The 14,584-nt window shown below is 38.0% G+C and overlaps 1 protein-coding gene across 1 annotated transcript in view; it reads right to left on the bottom strand.

Moving 5' to 3' along the window:
* The window catches only part of FAM241A (family with sequence similarity 241 member A), a 43,206-nt gene extending 30,567 nt beyond the window's left edge, over positions 1-12,639 (bottom strand). The window contains exon 1 of the mRNA XM_039468215.2: positions 12,316-12,639. Coding sequence (XP_039324149.1) covers positions 12,316-12,468 — 153 coding nt within the window. The 5' untranslated portion in view covers positions 12,469-12,639. The remainder of the gene's footprint in view (positions 1-12,315) is intronic.
* Between the last annotated feature and the right edge of the window lie 1,945 nt (positions 12,640-14,584).

The following is a 14,584-nucleotide window of genomic DNA, read 5'->3' as shown; positions in this document are numbered from 1 at the left end:
CTTTGGGAGTAAGTTTCAGGTTAATTTTAGTTATATAATAACAGAAGAATATAAAAAAGAAATCAAGTTTTGCTTTTGGTTTTCATATAAACCATGCATTTTCACATGTACATTGAATATATGCACTCAATAGTATTAGGGAAGAAGACTGGAACATAATTAATATTTTCTAGCATCACCTTACACTGTAAAGAGACACATGTATCCCTGCTGTCCGGAAATTAATCTATTTTGTATAGCAAATTTTAGAAATTATCTTCATCTATTACTAAATTATCTTTCTTTCTTTATTTAGGATAAGCAAAAAAAATTACTGAGTGACTCTATGGCATTATTTAGAACATTGTTAGTTTTCATGGTCTTTGAGTTATTTTAAAGTCTATAAATTACAGGTAATTGAGAGCAATGCAAAAATATTCTTATCTATAAGAATAAATTCTGTTCCAGTGAAGGTTCAATTGACTTCCCTCTGTCTGGCTGTGGAAAAAGCCAGTTTGAAAATTCATTTCAACGTATCTTCTCCATAATGTTTTTAGTTCTTTGATTTCTTTTTTGAATAGGTTGTAATGTTTATTGGGTTTTAAAACCTTTAACATATGCTCCTTTTGTGTTTAATAAGAGCCATAACTTTACCTTTTTGAAAATTATAATTTAACATTGTCACAACTGAAATAGCTGATATGAACTTTATTCACTATCTTTCTACTAGCTCTGGGCTTTATTGACTATCTGGGTTTCCTACTATCCTATGTTAAAGAAAACAAAACAAAACTGAAAAACAGAATTCAAAATTTAGAGCAATGCCAGTTAATATCCCCAGTTCCTATGCTTGTTAGCCTTTTACTGTCTTTATATGGCGATATTTTTTAAATACAGCACATCAAGGACGATAATTCTTCCCTAAAATTTTACAAATGTTTCACAGAAATCTTTTAAGCTCAATGCACAACTAACATCACTAGTTCCTCTTCTGTTGATTCTGATAAGAGGACATGTTCTTGTTATACACAAAGTCCAAGTTTCTCCTTCTTGAAAATTAATTTCTGTCATGTTAATTTCACCTGGGAAGACATACTTCTTTAGCAAAAACATCAATTGAGTTTTTACTAGCAAGTGTGTTTTTGGATAGAAGTTTTGACGGATTCATCTCTACTAGCTCAGAGATGCCCAAATAATTTTCTAAAATACTTGTCATAATTTAATCTCTGTCCTCATGGGGATTACGTTTTAGAGTGTGCCTGTGGAGAGGGCAGTGAGGAGCGGCAGAGAATAAACATATTAACTAACTGGTAAGATAATTTCAAATAGCCAGAAAAGCTATGAGGAAAAGAAAACAGGTTAGTGGAATAGAGGATTATGGGGTAGGAGGTTCTTTCCACAAAGCAGTCAGAGCTGAACTTTCTGAGAAAGTAATGGATAAGCTGATGATATGAAGCTCTGCCAAGGGAAGATCTAGGGGAAAAGTTCCAGGCAGATGACCTGAGATAGAATTGATCTGTCTGCACTACTGCAGTGATCTTGACTGTCATCCACAATAAGAAATATACAGTATTTTATATCCTGAACTAGTACAAATTAAGTTCCACAAAGTGACACTCATACTATGTGCGATGCATTCTAATAATTTCTATATTACCCTATCCTGTTTAAAATCCACTAAACTGATTTCATGGACAAACACTGGCTTGGTAGTTTAGGGCTATTAAGCATGGGTTTGAATCTCAACTCTGCAACTTACTAACTGCTATACTTTCACTATATTACTTGATCTCCAAGCTCTGCAATTTGCACATCTTAAAGTAGGGGCAATAATAGTATCTATTCATAAGGCTTGATATCATATTTCATTCTAGAAATACTGAACTAACTTATACATCCAACTTTTAGTGTATTTTATACACTATATCCCATATAGTATATTTTATACACTGTGTCTCATATAGTGCATTTTACACACTATATCTCTGAACCCACACCATTCATCTTTTTAATCTTTGACAACTTCATAGGTGAAAAATCATTCCTAATTGTTTTAATTTGCATTTCTTTTCTTACTAGTGAGGGTGGACATATTCTCCTATTTATGGGACTCTATATGAAGTTGCAATTTTCATTTCCTACAAAACATAAAAAAACTATATAATTAAATGTAAAACTTTACTACCTATATAAGGCTTCATCTAATAATAGCAATATATATTATATAATTTATAACTTCATCATTATAAATTGTTTGTCATTTATCAGTAAATAAAAAGCTATAGCATTGTTTTATACTTATCTCCCACTAAAATACATAGAACCAATAAAAGAAAAATATATTTTTGAGGGGATGGATAAAAACTAATGAGAATATAATCTAAAACTTAGTCTTTATAATAATTATAAACTGAAAAAATATCAGACTTTGTATTCATTTTTCATCTTAACTATCAGAATTCAATATTTTAAAAAGTTTAAGTCATAACTGCAAACACACAAATGAAACCACCAGGTAGTCAAAAAGATACATGCAATTTCAGTAATATCTAACAGACACACCTGGAACAGCTGCCTATTGCAGTGAAAGAAATGGTTTTGCAATGGAAAAATAAGAGAAAGGCTTTTCATGAACTAATGATACATAATAATGGGCCACAAATTCAAGAATATGACTAATTCATGCCTCTTTTTTTTTTGGTGGGGGTGGGGGCATGGATGGAGTCTTGCTCTGTCACCCAGGCTGGAGTGCAGTGGCACCATCTCAGTTCACTGCAACCTCCACCTCCTGGGTTCAAGCGATTCTTCTATCTCAGCTTCCTCAGTAGCTGGGATTACAGTGTTCACCACCATGCCTGGCTAATTGTGGTAGTTTTTTGTAGAGCCTGCATATCTCCATGTTGGCCAGGCTGGACCCAAACTCCTGGCCTCAGGTGACCCGCCTGCCTCAGCCTCCCAAAGTGCTGGGATTACACTCCCAAGTGCAGTGGAATGAGCCACCATGCCCTGCCCAAGCCTCTTTCTTAAATCAAACTGCAGCTTAAAAAGTTTCTACATTTTATACTTTTTCAAGAATCTACTTCTTTTTAAAAAAAGAAATGAAATTTCTGGTGACATTACTTAGTACCCTGTCCATGCAGGACAGTATGCTAAATGCTACCACAAGATGGGTGAACTTATCTATTAAAAGTTGCCAGGCTGGGCATGGTGCCTCATGCCTGTAATTTCAGCACTTTGGGAGGCAGATTGCTTGAAGCCAGAAGTTTGTAACCAGCCTAAACAACATGGCAAAACTCCATCTCTACTAAAAATACAAAAATTAGCAAGACATGGTGGTGTGCACCTGGTAGCCCCTGCTACTTAGTAGGCTGAGGCACAAGAATTGCTTGAACCTGGGAAGTGGAGGTTACAGTGAGCTGAGACTGCACAACTGCACTCCTACCTGGGCAAGAGAGCAAGACTCGGTCTCAAAAATAAATAAACACATGAATAGAAATAAATTTTTAAAAAAGTATAAAACTTAGGGAAAAAAGTAGCCAAAATCAAGTATTCTCCTGAAAAAACGACTTTCTCAATTCTCAATCTGTGGCAGTGAAAGTTTTGCTCCTGCCGTTACTACCTCTAAAACTCATGGAATAAGGAATCCCTAATTCAATCAGATTGATGGAATTTGCAATCATGCAACATCAAACTTAAATTCTCTGCCTCTGTAGACCATCTGTAGACATTCAGGTAAAATTTTGATCAACAGGATACAAAACAAAAATCAAATTATTTTGGATTAATTGGGGAAATGAAAAAAATTCTCAAACACAGATATTTTAAAAATTATATGAAAAGAAATATAGTAAAAACCACAAATGGGAATCTAATTTTCTTAATATTATGTTCAGACATTAAGTATTAAAAATAATTGTATCATTCATTTTTCATAAAGTTACAAACATTTGTACCATGCTTTCCTTTTGATCAGAACTCTGATAAGCTGCAGTTGTTGCCATAAGAAAAGAGCAAGAAATAAAGCCAATCATTTCCTCTTCCTATGCCAAGATAAGGCTCATCTGCCAATGAGGTAAAATGGGCAGGGGGGAACATTGGGTATGGGGAAAAAGAGCAGAAGATAGAAAGTTATCTTCTGCCTCAGGTTAGTTAGAAACTTGGTTTATCTGCTCAAAAGAAGCTACACTTCAAATGTCTTATTAATTATCTTAAACACACACGAACACAACGAAACAAAACATAACTAGTGGGAACACAAGGTTTTTGGAGATAGGTGGCTGCTACTGCAAGATAAGATTATGACTCCAGAGTAGACAGAAAATGAAGATAGTGTTGCTAAGGCTTAAAGAACACATGAACAGAGACACAGAATTTCTACATATTTCTGTTGAAGCAAGAATGATGTCATGGTACATTTAGGTTTTCCCTTTAATCTTACCTTATCACTTCTTTTGAATAAGAAACTGAGAATAGTTTGTACAGAGGAGGCAGGTATCTTTCCTATTAAGGATTAATGAGCATCAAGGAGATAAAAATCAACTAGAGATCTGCATAAAAAGCAACATAATTTAGGTTGACAGGTTTAATTTTTTCCTTAGAGATTGTGAAACAATTTATCTAATGTTTGTCTTAACACTTTGCTCAATAAATATTCTATAAATCTGAGAATTACAAGTACTAAAAACACAATTCTATGATGTGTTAGTTGAGGGAAATAAGAGGAAAACCAGAGAAAAAAAATGAAAAATAGAAAATATGAGGGAGAAATAAGCAGCAAATATTTATTGAGGGCCTACCTCCCATGTGTTAGGCATTTTACATACAAACTGAAACTGAATCCTCCTAAAAACTTTAAGAGGTAGGTAGCATTATACCTATTATAAATAAGGAAATGTAATCTCTGAAGGATTAAGTAATCAGGATCACGGGGGCTTATAAAGCAGTAAAGCCAGGATTCAAAATTAGATCTGTCATACTTCAAACCCTTTTTCATTGTTTCCCAATGCTCAGCTTCTGCAGAGAAGAGGAAGAGGTAAGAGAAGATGCATGCAGAAAAAGAGAAAGTGGCTGAGATAGGTGGGGAAGGATAAAGCACATGGGAGAATGAGACTCAATAGGGATAGAAAGGAGATGGGTGGAAGGAAAGAAGGGCAGAAAAGGAATGTGAGAGAAAGCCAAAGATAGCAAGTTGCATGTGAGCAGTTGCTAGAAGAGACACAGAGAAAAGGGATCATTTGAAAGTCTGTTTAAAATACAGGTTTCAAGGAAATAAACAATTTTAACCTATCTAGCGGAAAATCTATTATCAGAGTAATTACTTTTGACAACTCAAATGACTTTAACACTTATCCATTTTGAGTACGGTTTCTCAACTTTGGCACTATTGACATTTTGGGTCACATAATATTTCGCTGTAGGGGACTATAGTATTATAGGATGTTCGGCAGCATTCCTGGCCTTTTCCTATTAGATGTCAGTAGCACCCCTTTAGTCTCAACAATAAAAAATTGTCCAGACATTGTCAATCGCCCACTGTGGGCAAAAGGCCCCCAGTTGAGAACCACGGATTTAAGAGTTCCTCTCTGGATAATGATTTAAAAAATGAACAAAAAGACGCCTATCGTATTCATAGCCCTGAGTTACTCTAGTGACTGGATGTCCTTAGAAACAAGATGAGATTATGGTAGGGCAGAATTTATCTAAACTCATAGCACTTGTTACAATATTGTTTGCAAACTGCTTTTAAAATATGTGAAAGGAAGTGGGTATAAACTAACATTTAGTTTTGAACTACACAATCTAAAGAAGGGAAGAAAATCTATCACACTGTTCTTCCATCATGTGATGGGCTCTTTGTATTTATGAAACAAACAAACAAAAAAACACTAGCTTTGATGTTTAGAAAACTGGGTTCTAGTCTCCTCTAGCATGAGTTAGTAGTAGGACCTACAGCAAATAATGTGGCCTAGAGAACAACTATTGGCTTCTCATATTTTACCAAGAGTTTAAATAGACAATTCTAAGAAAATAGTTAAACAACTTCCATATGTATATATTACTGATACAATGTTGAAGGGCAAGTATGGTAAATACTGTGTATTGACTTGCTTATCCTCAATTCCCTTGCCAAAGTATGGTCCATGGGCACAGCATCAGCATCACTTAGGGGTTTGTAGAGATGCAAAATCTCAGATCTCACTCCAAACCAACTGAATCAAAATCTGCGTTTAATAAGAGATGATTCTTATGCACATTGAAGTTGAGGAATATTTGCATTAGTTTTCATTGCTATAAAATATCAGACACTGATAATATAACACTGGATAATTTATAAAGAAGAAAGGTTTATTTGGCTCATCGTTCTGCAGGCTGTACATGAAACTTAGTGCTGGCATCTGCTTCTGATGAGGGCCTCAGGAAACTTACAGTCATGGTGGAAGGTGAAAGGAGAGCAGACAGTGTCACATACAAGAAAGGTAGTGAGAGAGGGAAAGAGAGAGAGAGAAGAAGGAAGAAGACGAGGAAGAGAGGGAGGGGGAGAAGGAGGAGGTCCCAGATTCTTTTAAACAACCTGATCTCATGTGAAGTAAGTGGGCAACAATTTACCTATTACCAAAGGAATAGCAACTAAGCCATTTACGAGGGATCTGACCCCATGCTCAAAACACCTCCCATGAGACCCCAACTCCAACACTGGAGATCACACTTCTATATGAGATTTGGAGGCACTAAACATCCAAACTGTATCAACACTGTTCTATTCTGCTTTTCTCCTAAGGTGGTTTTCTAACTGTAAAGGCTGGAAAACTTAAAATTGCTTTTCTCATATTTCTTCTCAGTTAGGACTTTTGCCGAAAATTAGATCTAACAGCTAACACTCATGTGCTAGCTATGTGCCAGAGACTGCTCTAAGTATGTCTTGTATATTATTAACTCATATAATCCTTCCAATAATCCTATGAAGTTGATACAATTATTATTCTCATTATGCAGATGCAGAAACTGAATCCCAGAGAGGTTGGTTGCTTATCTAAAGTTACAGTTAATAAAAGGTAAACCCAGGTATCCTTGATCTGGAATGTGTACTGTTAATCACATTTCTACTGATAGATGAAAAAGCATGGGTCCCCACTGCTCCCCCCCTTTTTGTTTTATGTTTTACAGATCATCTCATGAAACAAACTTTGACAAATGCTGTTACAGAAGTTCATTCATTTATTTACTTAAATATCTATGAGCCAGCATTGTTCTGAAAGTTCTAGGCATTGCAAAAGGCAAGAAATAGAAATGAGACATTATTTGAAAGGAAGCAAAATCATTTTTATCTATAGACTGGATGATTATATATCTAGAAGATGCAAAAGAATCAAGTCTAAGAGATACTAGTATTTATTATTACTAGTATAAAAATTTAGAAAGGTGTCCAGTTAAAAATGAAATACATAAAAGCCAACCACAGCCAGGTGCAGTGGCTCAAACCTGTAATCCCAGCACTTTGCGAGGCCAAAGCAGGTGGATCACCTGAGGTCAGAAGTATAAGATGGCCTGAACAACATAGTGAAACCCATCTCTACTAAAAATACAAAATTAGCTGGGTGCAGTGGCATGTGCCTCTAATCCCAACTACTTGGGAGGCTGAGGCAGGAGAATCACTTGAACCCGAGAGGTTGAGGCTGCGGTGAGCTGCGAGTGAGCTATTTCACTCCAGCATGGGCGACCGAGTAAGACTCCATTTCAAAAAAAAAAAAAAAAAAAAAGCTAGAAACCCATAATAAAATATGACATGGAAAAAAATCCTTTTCATAATACCAACAAAAATATAAAAACTTAATAAAGACTTTAATATAATCCTTAATACTATACAAGATTATAAAGTAAGGGAGAAAGTACATTATTCAATGATTAAGATAAAAAAATTCTATACTTCACACAATACAGAGTCATTCTAAAGAGATTAAATATATAGAGTAAAAAACTAAACCAGAAATACACACATACAAAAGAAAACAGGCAAATATTTAACTGACTGTAAGATTAGAAAAAATTGCTTAACAAACATGTATAGAGATATGCGTATACATGTGGGTGGTATGTGTGTGTATGAAACTACCAAAAAAATTCCTTTGACTAAGAAAAAAATCAAAGAATTTCCAAATTAAAAAAAAATAATAAATAAAATTATAAAGTAAGCAGCAAGCAGGGAAAATATTTACAGCCAATGTGAAATAAGGGATTAATATCCTTATAATGCCAAAAGGAAAAAATTATTAACAAGAAATACAAATGCCTAATAAATACACGAATGGTTTAGTAAACCTCACCAACAATAGCTTACAATATGACAGAATTTTTACCTATGAAATTGGCTAAGATCATAAACTACATTTTTATTGCTGGCATGGATGGTTTCCAACTGGCCTTTTTACACACCAATGCTGCAAGTATATATGAGTACAATCTTTCTTGAATGAAATTCCTTAGGATGTTTCAAGAGGCTTCAAAGAGTTTGACTCATTGACCTTGTTCTTCTAATAATCTATTCCAAGGTAGAAGTTTAAGGATTTACAAGTAAACATTTTCATACAGCATAATTTATAAAAGAAAACTTGAAGCAACCTAAATGTGCAGTGTTAGGGTAATGAATTATTAGGCAGCCCTAAAGATAGTTTTTACATAGAATTTCCATAACATGGGAAAATGACCCAACCTTTCGTAAAAAAAAAAAAAAAAAAAAAAAGACACAAAATTCAATTTATATTAAAACATGTTAAAAATATGTGTGTGGCTGGGTGTGGTAGTTCAGACCTGTAATTCCAGTACTTTGGGAGGCTGAGGTAGGGAGGACTGCTTAAGGCCAGTAGTTTGAGATTAGCCAGGGCAACATAGTAAAACCAGTCTCAAAAAAAAAAAAAAAAAAAAAAAAAAAAAGTGTGTATATACGCATATACACATAGATAAATGAATATACTATAGTAATACCAAATGTTTCATATTTGATATCAAAATATTACTCAGAGTGGGATTTCAAATGCTTTTTCCTTATTTATATCTTATTACAGTTCTAGTTTTCCAAAGCACACATAAATTTTATAATCATAAAGATGTTAAAGCTAGAGTTAATAATTCTAAAGTCAATCTAAGGATAATGCGACTTCCCTATTCTCTAGGTAAGAGGGTCATCTTAGGTTATTTCAGGTTGTGAGTGACCTGCACATTGTGCCACATCTAAGCAAATACTATTGACATTTAAGGCATTTGATAAAGGCCTGGAGATGTTCAGCCTTCCAGCTACGCATCGAGGCACAGAATCTCTTACATAAAGCCACCTGGCATTCACCACCATAAGCATACTTGGATCATCTCTCATGCACACAATTACTAACACATACATGGAATAGCTGTGTCCTGTCCCTTCAGTTCCTTGGGCATTCCCTGAAATTGCTTCTTTTCCTTGCTTATCTCTCTTTAGAGACCTGATCCTACTTCAAACCTGGCACAGTTTCTTCATCTACAGGACTCTGATTCATTCTCCCAAGGCCTCCTTTCTTAAATGACTTGATTTTATCCAGGCCCCCTGTATCAATCACCCTACTTGGAAAGACTCGGGCCAGAAGGACAGAGGAACCTTCATTTATTGCTCAAATGGAATAGCCTCTAAGGACAAATTGTAAAAAATGATGCAGACGATATCTGAACTAGTAATAAAACACCTACATTAATATTAGCATTTCAGTAGTACATGAAATAAATAACAGAATAAAGATATGTTTTGTTTTGACATTATAATAAGTTGATGAACGAGCCCTCCAGGTTGAGGGAAGGGAATGAAACTTTCAGATAGACGTGGAAAGAAAAATCAGTGAAGGAAGTGATGCCTGTGAAAGAGGCTTTAGCTTGATAAATAACCCAAGAAAGAAACCTCCATCAAATAATCAGGAAAGGGCAAACTCTATGATGGGAATAGAAATAGAAAGGGACTTAGTACAGAAAATTAGGTGTTTGACAAAAATCATTGAAAGAGCTAGAGGAGCACATCAGATACCTCTGGAGCTATCGAATTCAAGAGCACACAACCATAGCTCTTTTACCGGTTAGAAGGAGACTTTGCTAGCTCCTGCCTCTAATTTCCTCTCAATATCCATGAGGCTATCTGTGGAACACCAAGTGAGCGTTCCAAGTAGAAAACACGGCAGGAAGATGGCCTCTGTCTCATTTCCAGCTAATTAGTTTTGGTTCTGTTTCTGTTTATATCGTTGTTTTCATGGAAAAGTTCACCTTAAGTTCTAAGTCATTAACTTAGAAAAACCAATCTTTCTTTCAAAAATATTCCATTTGTAATCTGGAGTCCTTGTATCCTCAAAACAACCAACAACACAAACAAAAATCATATCCCTAAATAAAAGCTAAATAAAATGAGTCTTTGGGATATGTTCCATAGTTGTTAATTCCATTTCTCCCTCAAAGGTTTTTATCATGTAATACTGTTTATACCATCATTACATGGCTGTGTGTAACAGTTTCAAATCTCATTTACAGTACTTGAAAAAACTAGAAAACAAGGCTTTGTGATAATATTACCAAGAAACAATTTATCAGAAAAGCTTGCTTTTTACACAGATGGGTTGGATTGCACCAATTTTTTGCTTATGTTTGGCTTCTTGATAAGTTCTTCTTTGGTGCTGATGTAGAAGGAAATGCGTATGTGAGTTGTGATTTTCAATTACTGTGTATGGGGGCTTATAATACATTCACAAATCTTGAGACAAAAAGAATGATAAAAATAACACTTCAAAGGAGTACAGAAAAATGAACTTTCATGACATTCAACGAAGGAAGCAGGTATGCAAAGTGATATGTGTTTCCTAAGATAAATATTTGATTTTTTGTTTTGTTTTACTTTGCACCATAAGCAATTTTGGAAAGACCACGGCTATTGATGATGTCTACATAATCATGCTAATGAAGTACACAGAAGCTTAAGTGAAGTCTTTTACATGATCCCTTACAACCATTTGAAAATATACTTTGGAAACCCCTGCTCAACTGCACCTCCCTCCCCCATTCCCCAAAGGAATTCTTGTTGCTGTTTTCTTCACTTTTCCAGTTGAGCAATTTAAGTTAGAGGAAACCAAGCTCTTGAGCAACTGAGTACAGTTAACGTGAAAAACTACTAGGAAGGGAAACAGAAGAACCAGCTATCAAATTAGTTGCTTGAGTTACTTTCTCTTATATTGTCACAGATGAAAAATCACACTCCAGGTGGTGATCAAACCTAACGCTAAGGCATATGTTGTGTGCCACACAATATTATTCTGTTTCCTAAGTAACATACTGAAACAATAGAAGTTATACATCTATTAATACATTTAGTGATGATATTGGAATTTGTGAAATGTGACAGAAAGGCAGATGGAGAAAGGTGAGGAGAGACAGGTATTAACTGTCCTAACAGTATAGGCTGTAATAAAGGCCAATAATTATTTGAATTCCTGCTCCTTAATGTGATTCTAAAGATTGGCTTATCTCGGTATTTGTGAAAATCTAAATACTGTATTTGCTGTAGAAAATTCACCCAACATACAATTCAGTTTTTAAACTTAAACCTCTTGCCTAATCTTGAAGATATCTGATGTTATAATGCTCATTACCACACTTTATTTAAATGAGATCAAACTCAGCGAGTTTAAAAAATTGCCCAACTTCTTTTCCCTTATTATGGCGCTGGCCTCTTAAACTCCTTTCTCTTTAGTATAATACTAACCGAAAGCAATATTCTTGCCTCTCCACTTTTTAACTGAGGCTTTGATCTCATCTGTGTTTATGTGAAGAACTTGCTCTGGGAGAGTCCCTGTCAAGACATCCATTGTAACACCCGCTTCCTACTCATGCTTTCAGCGCTGCCCGCGGACGGAATCCACCCACACCTTCCAGACACGCTAGGTGTGGGCTCGGAAACGCCAAGATGGAGGGCGGGACGGGAGCCGCCGTCTCCTAAACCCGGCGCAGGGTACGGACTGGAAGTTGAAAAAGAAGTGTTTTTACAAGGGAGGCTTTTAAATCAATCACAGCGACGGAGGGCATTTCCCCCGAGCCCTGGGCGCCGGCCTGAGAACCCTCGGCGGGGCGCCGGGGGACTGGCCACGCTGACCCCGACAGACACGCGACCCCGCGGCCCCTCCCGGGCGCGCCGTCTAACTGCGCCCGGAGGCGGCTTCCCAGAGCGCCGCGGAGCCAGTGCCCCACGCGGGCCCGGCCGCTTCCCTCTACCGCCGGGCGGGACTCGCGGCCGCCGGCCCTGCCGCTCCGCCGCCGCCGCCGCCGCCCCCTCGCGCTCACCTGCTCGCTCTCCTTCAGCTGCGGTCTGCGCCGCCGCGGACTTGCCCCGGGCTCCCGCTCGGTCCCTGCCGCCGCCCGCTCCTGCAGCGCGTCCCCGTCTTCGTCGCGCTCCCCGCCGTCGCCGCCCCGCAGCAGCTCCCCGGCCGAGCACATCCCGCCGCTAACTCCTGCCGCCCCGGACCACGCCGGACGCACCAGGCAGCGCCGCCGCCGGAGGGCCGTTCTGGGATCGGCCGCACCCGCCGGTGACAGGAGCCTCCGGAGCGCGCCCCGCCGGCCAGGGCGCCTGAAGTACCAGCCCGGCCCCTCCTGTCACTGGCTCGCCCAACCCCCGCCGTCGGGGCGGAGCCACACGGAGGCGGGGCCAAGGCAGGGGGCGGGGCCAACGGTGTGTGTTTGTGTGTGTGTGTGTGTGTGTGTGTGTGTGTGAGCTCGTATACAATGAGAGAGATTGTGTGTATGTATGACGGACATTGTGTGTAAGAGACTATTAGAGTGTGTGAGAGAGACACGGAGCGTAATTTATGTGTGTGTGAGAGAGATTCTATGTAAGAGAAACTGCGTATAAGAGATTGTATGCACTTTGGGAGGCCAAGGAGGGCCGATTGCTTGAGCCCAGTATTTGGAGACCAGCCTGGGCAACATCATGAAAACCCCGTCTCTACTAAAAATGCAGTTAGCAGGGGCATAGTGGCGGCACTGTGGCCCCAGCTACTCAGTAGGCTGAGGTGGGGAGGATCGCTTCAGTCGGGGAAGCCAAGGCTGCAGTGAGCAGAGATTGCACCACTGCACTCCAGCCTGGGCGATAGAGCCAGACCCTGTCTAAAAAAAAAAAAGAAAAAAAGAAAAGAAAAGATTGTATGTGTATACTAGAGACTCTGTGAGACAGAGATTGTGTGAAGGAACAGCAGAAACTGTGAGAGAGACCACGTGTGAAACAGAAACTACTTGTGTGAGCCAGTGGATGTATTTAAAAGAGAGTGCATTTGTGTAAGAAATGACAGTGTTTGTGGGTTTGCATGTGAGAGAGAAACACACACATACACCCAGTTACACTCTCCAGCAGGATCCCCCATTCTTGTCTGAGTAGCTTCCCATCCTTTTCAAGGCACACACATTTCACTGTCCCTCTTGTTCCTTTAGCCACCTTTTCTAGTGTCTCTCCGAAGGTCTGTGTCTTTGTCCCGTTCTGTTGAGTGCTTCCTAGTGTATGTAGTTTATTGGAGGGTTGGATGGTTTGATGGTGCGTCAAATGGTGTATCTTTCTATAACTGGGTAAGAATATGTCTTTCTCAGGGGGTGGTAAGAGGAACCTATCAAATTGATAATTTGTTCTGTATTATCCCATCCATTTTGTTCAAGGAAAATGGAGAGGTGTTTAAATATAATATCACATTTTTGTGTGTATGCCTTATCTGTACATTGAGAAAATGATAGGTTATTGTATAGGTAAAATATCAGGGAAGTAAATATGGAAAGTCAATGGAAAGTAAACGTGTACACATGGAGAGTAAGAAGAGTTATTTGGGATCTTCTATTAAAATGTTTTCAGGCCCAGAGAAGGAATTAAAACAGGTAGAATCTCATAGGCTTATTTTAAAGACCTGTTTCCTGTTTTTTGTAGTCAGGAGACTATTGGAGTCTTTCTCACACACCCACAATCTCTCTCACACACGGTCTTTCTCATACACGCATGATTTCACATACGTACAGTTTCCCTCATATAATCTCTCACACATACCTTCTCTTACACATACCTTCCTCACACATGCCCTCTCTGATTGTCTCTCCCCACAATCTCTCTAGGGGCCAGAAAGTATGCTGTTGGATATAAAAAATTAGAAAATGAATTTGGTTTATTCCCTTTCTTAAAAGTCTTTAAAACCCCAGAAGAGAGTATTTAATATTACCTACGTATAATCAGAAACAAACGTCACTGTGGGAACCCAGAAGCCTCTTTGATAGGCCTCATTTTTTTCCCCTAAAAACAACATTTTCTTCCTTGCAATTTTGGTTTGGCTATTAGTAGTGTTTCTTATAAAAATCAACTTTTTTTGGATAAAAGTTTAGGATTATCTACAGCAGCCCAGAGAACATCAGCTCTTGATTGCCAACCCCATGAACTAAGGTACATTTTGAAGTTCTTCCTCTTGGCTTTTGACTGGCAATTGGATAAGTCAAACAATTGTGCACTCTTCAATCAGGCTAAAGTGAGCAGAAATTCCTAATATATAAGAGGACTCAGAAGGCACAAAATGTTATAGCTGTG

Source organism: Saimiri boliviensis, chromosome 3 (assembly GCF_048565385.1).
Source record: "Saimiri boliviensis isolate mSaiBol1 chromosome 3, mSaiBol1.pri, whole genome shotgun sequence".
NCBI classification, from domain to species: domain Eukaryota; kingdom Metazoa; phylum Chordata; class Mammalia; order Primates; family Cebidae; genus Saimiri; species Saimiri boliviensis.
This window is presented reverse-complemented; position numbering and strand designations above follow the sequence as displayed.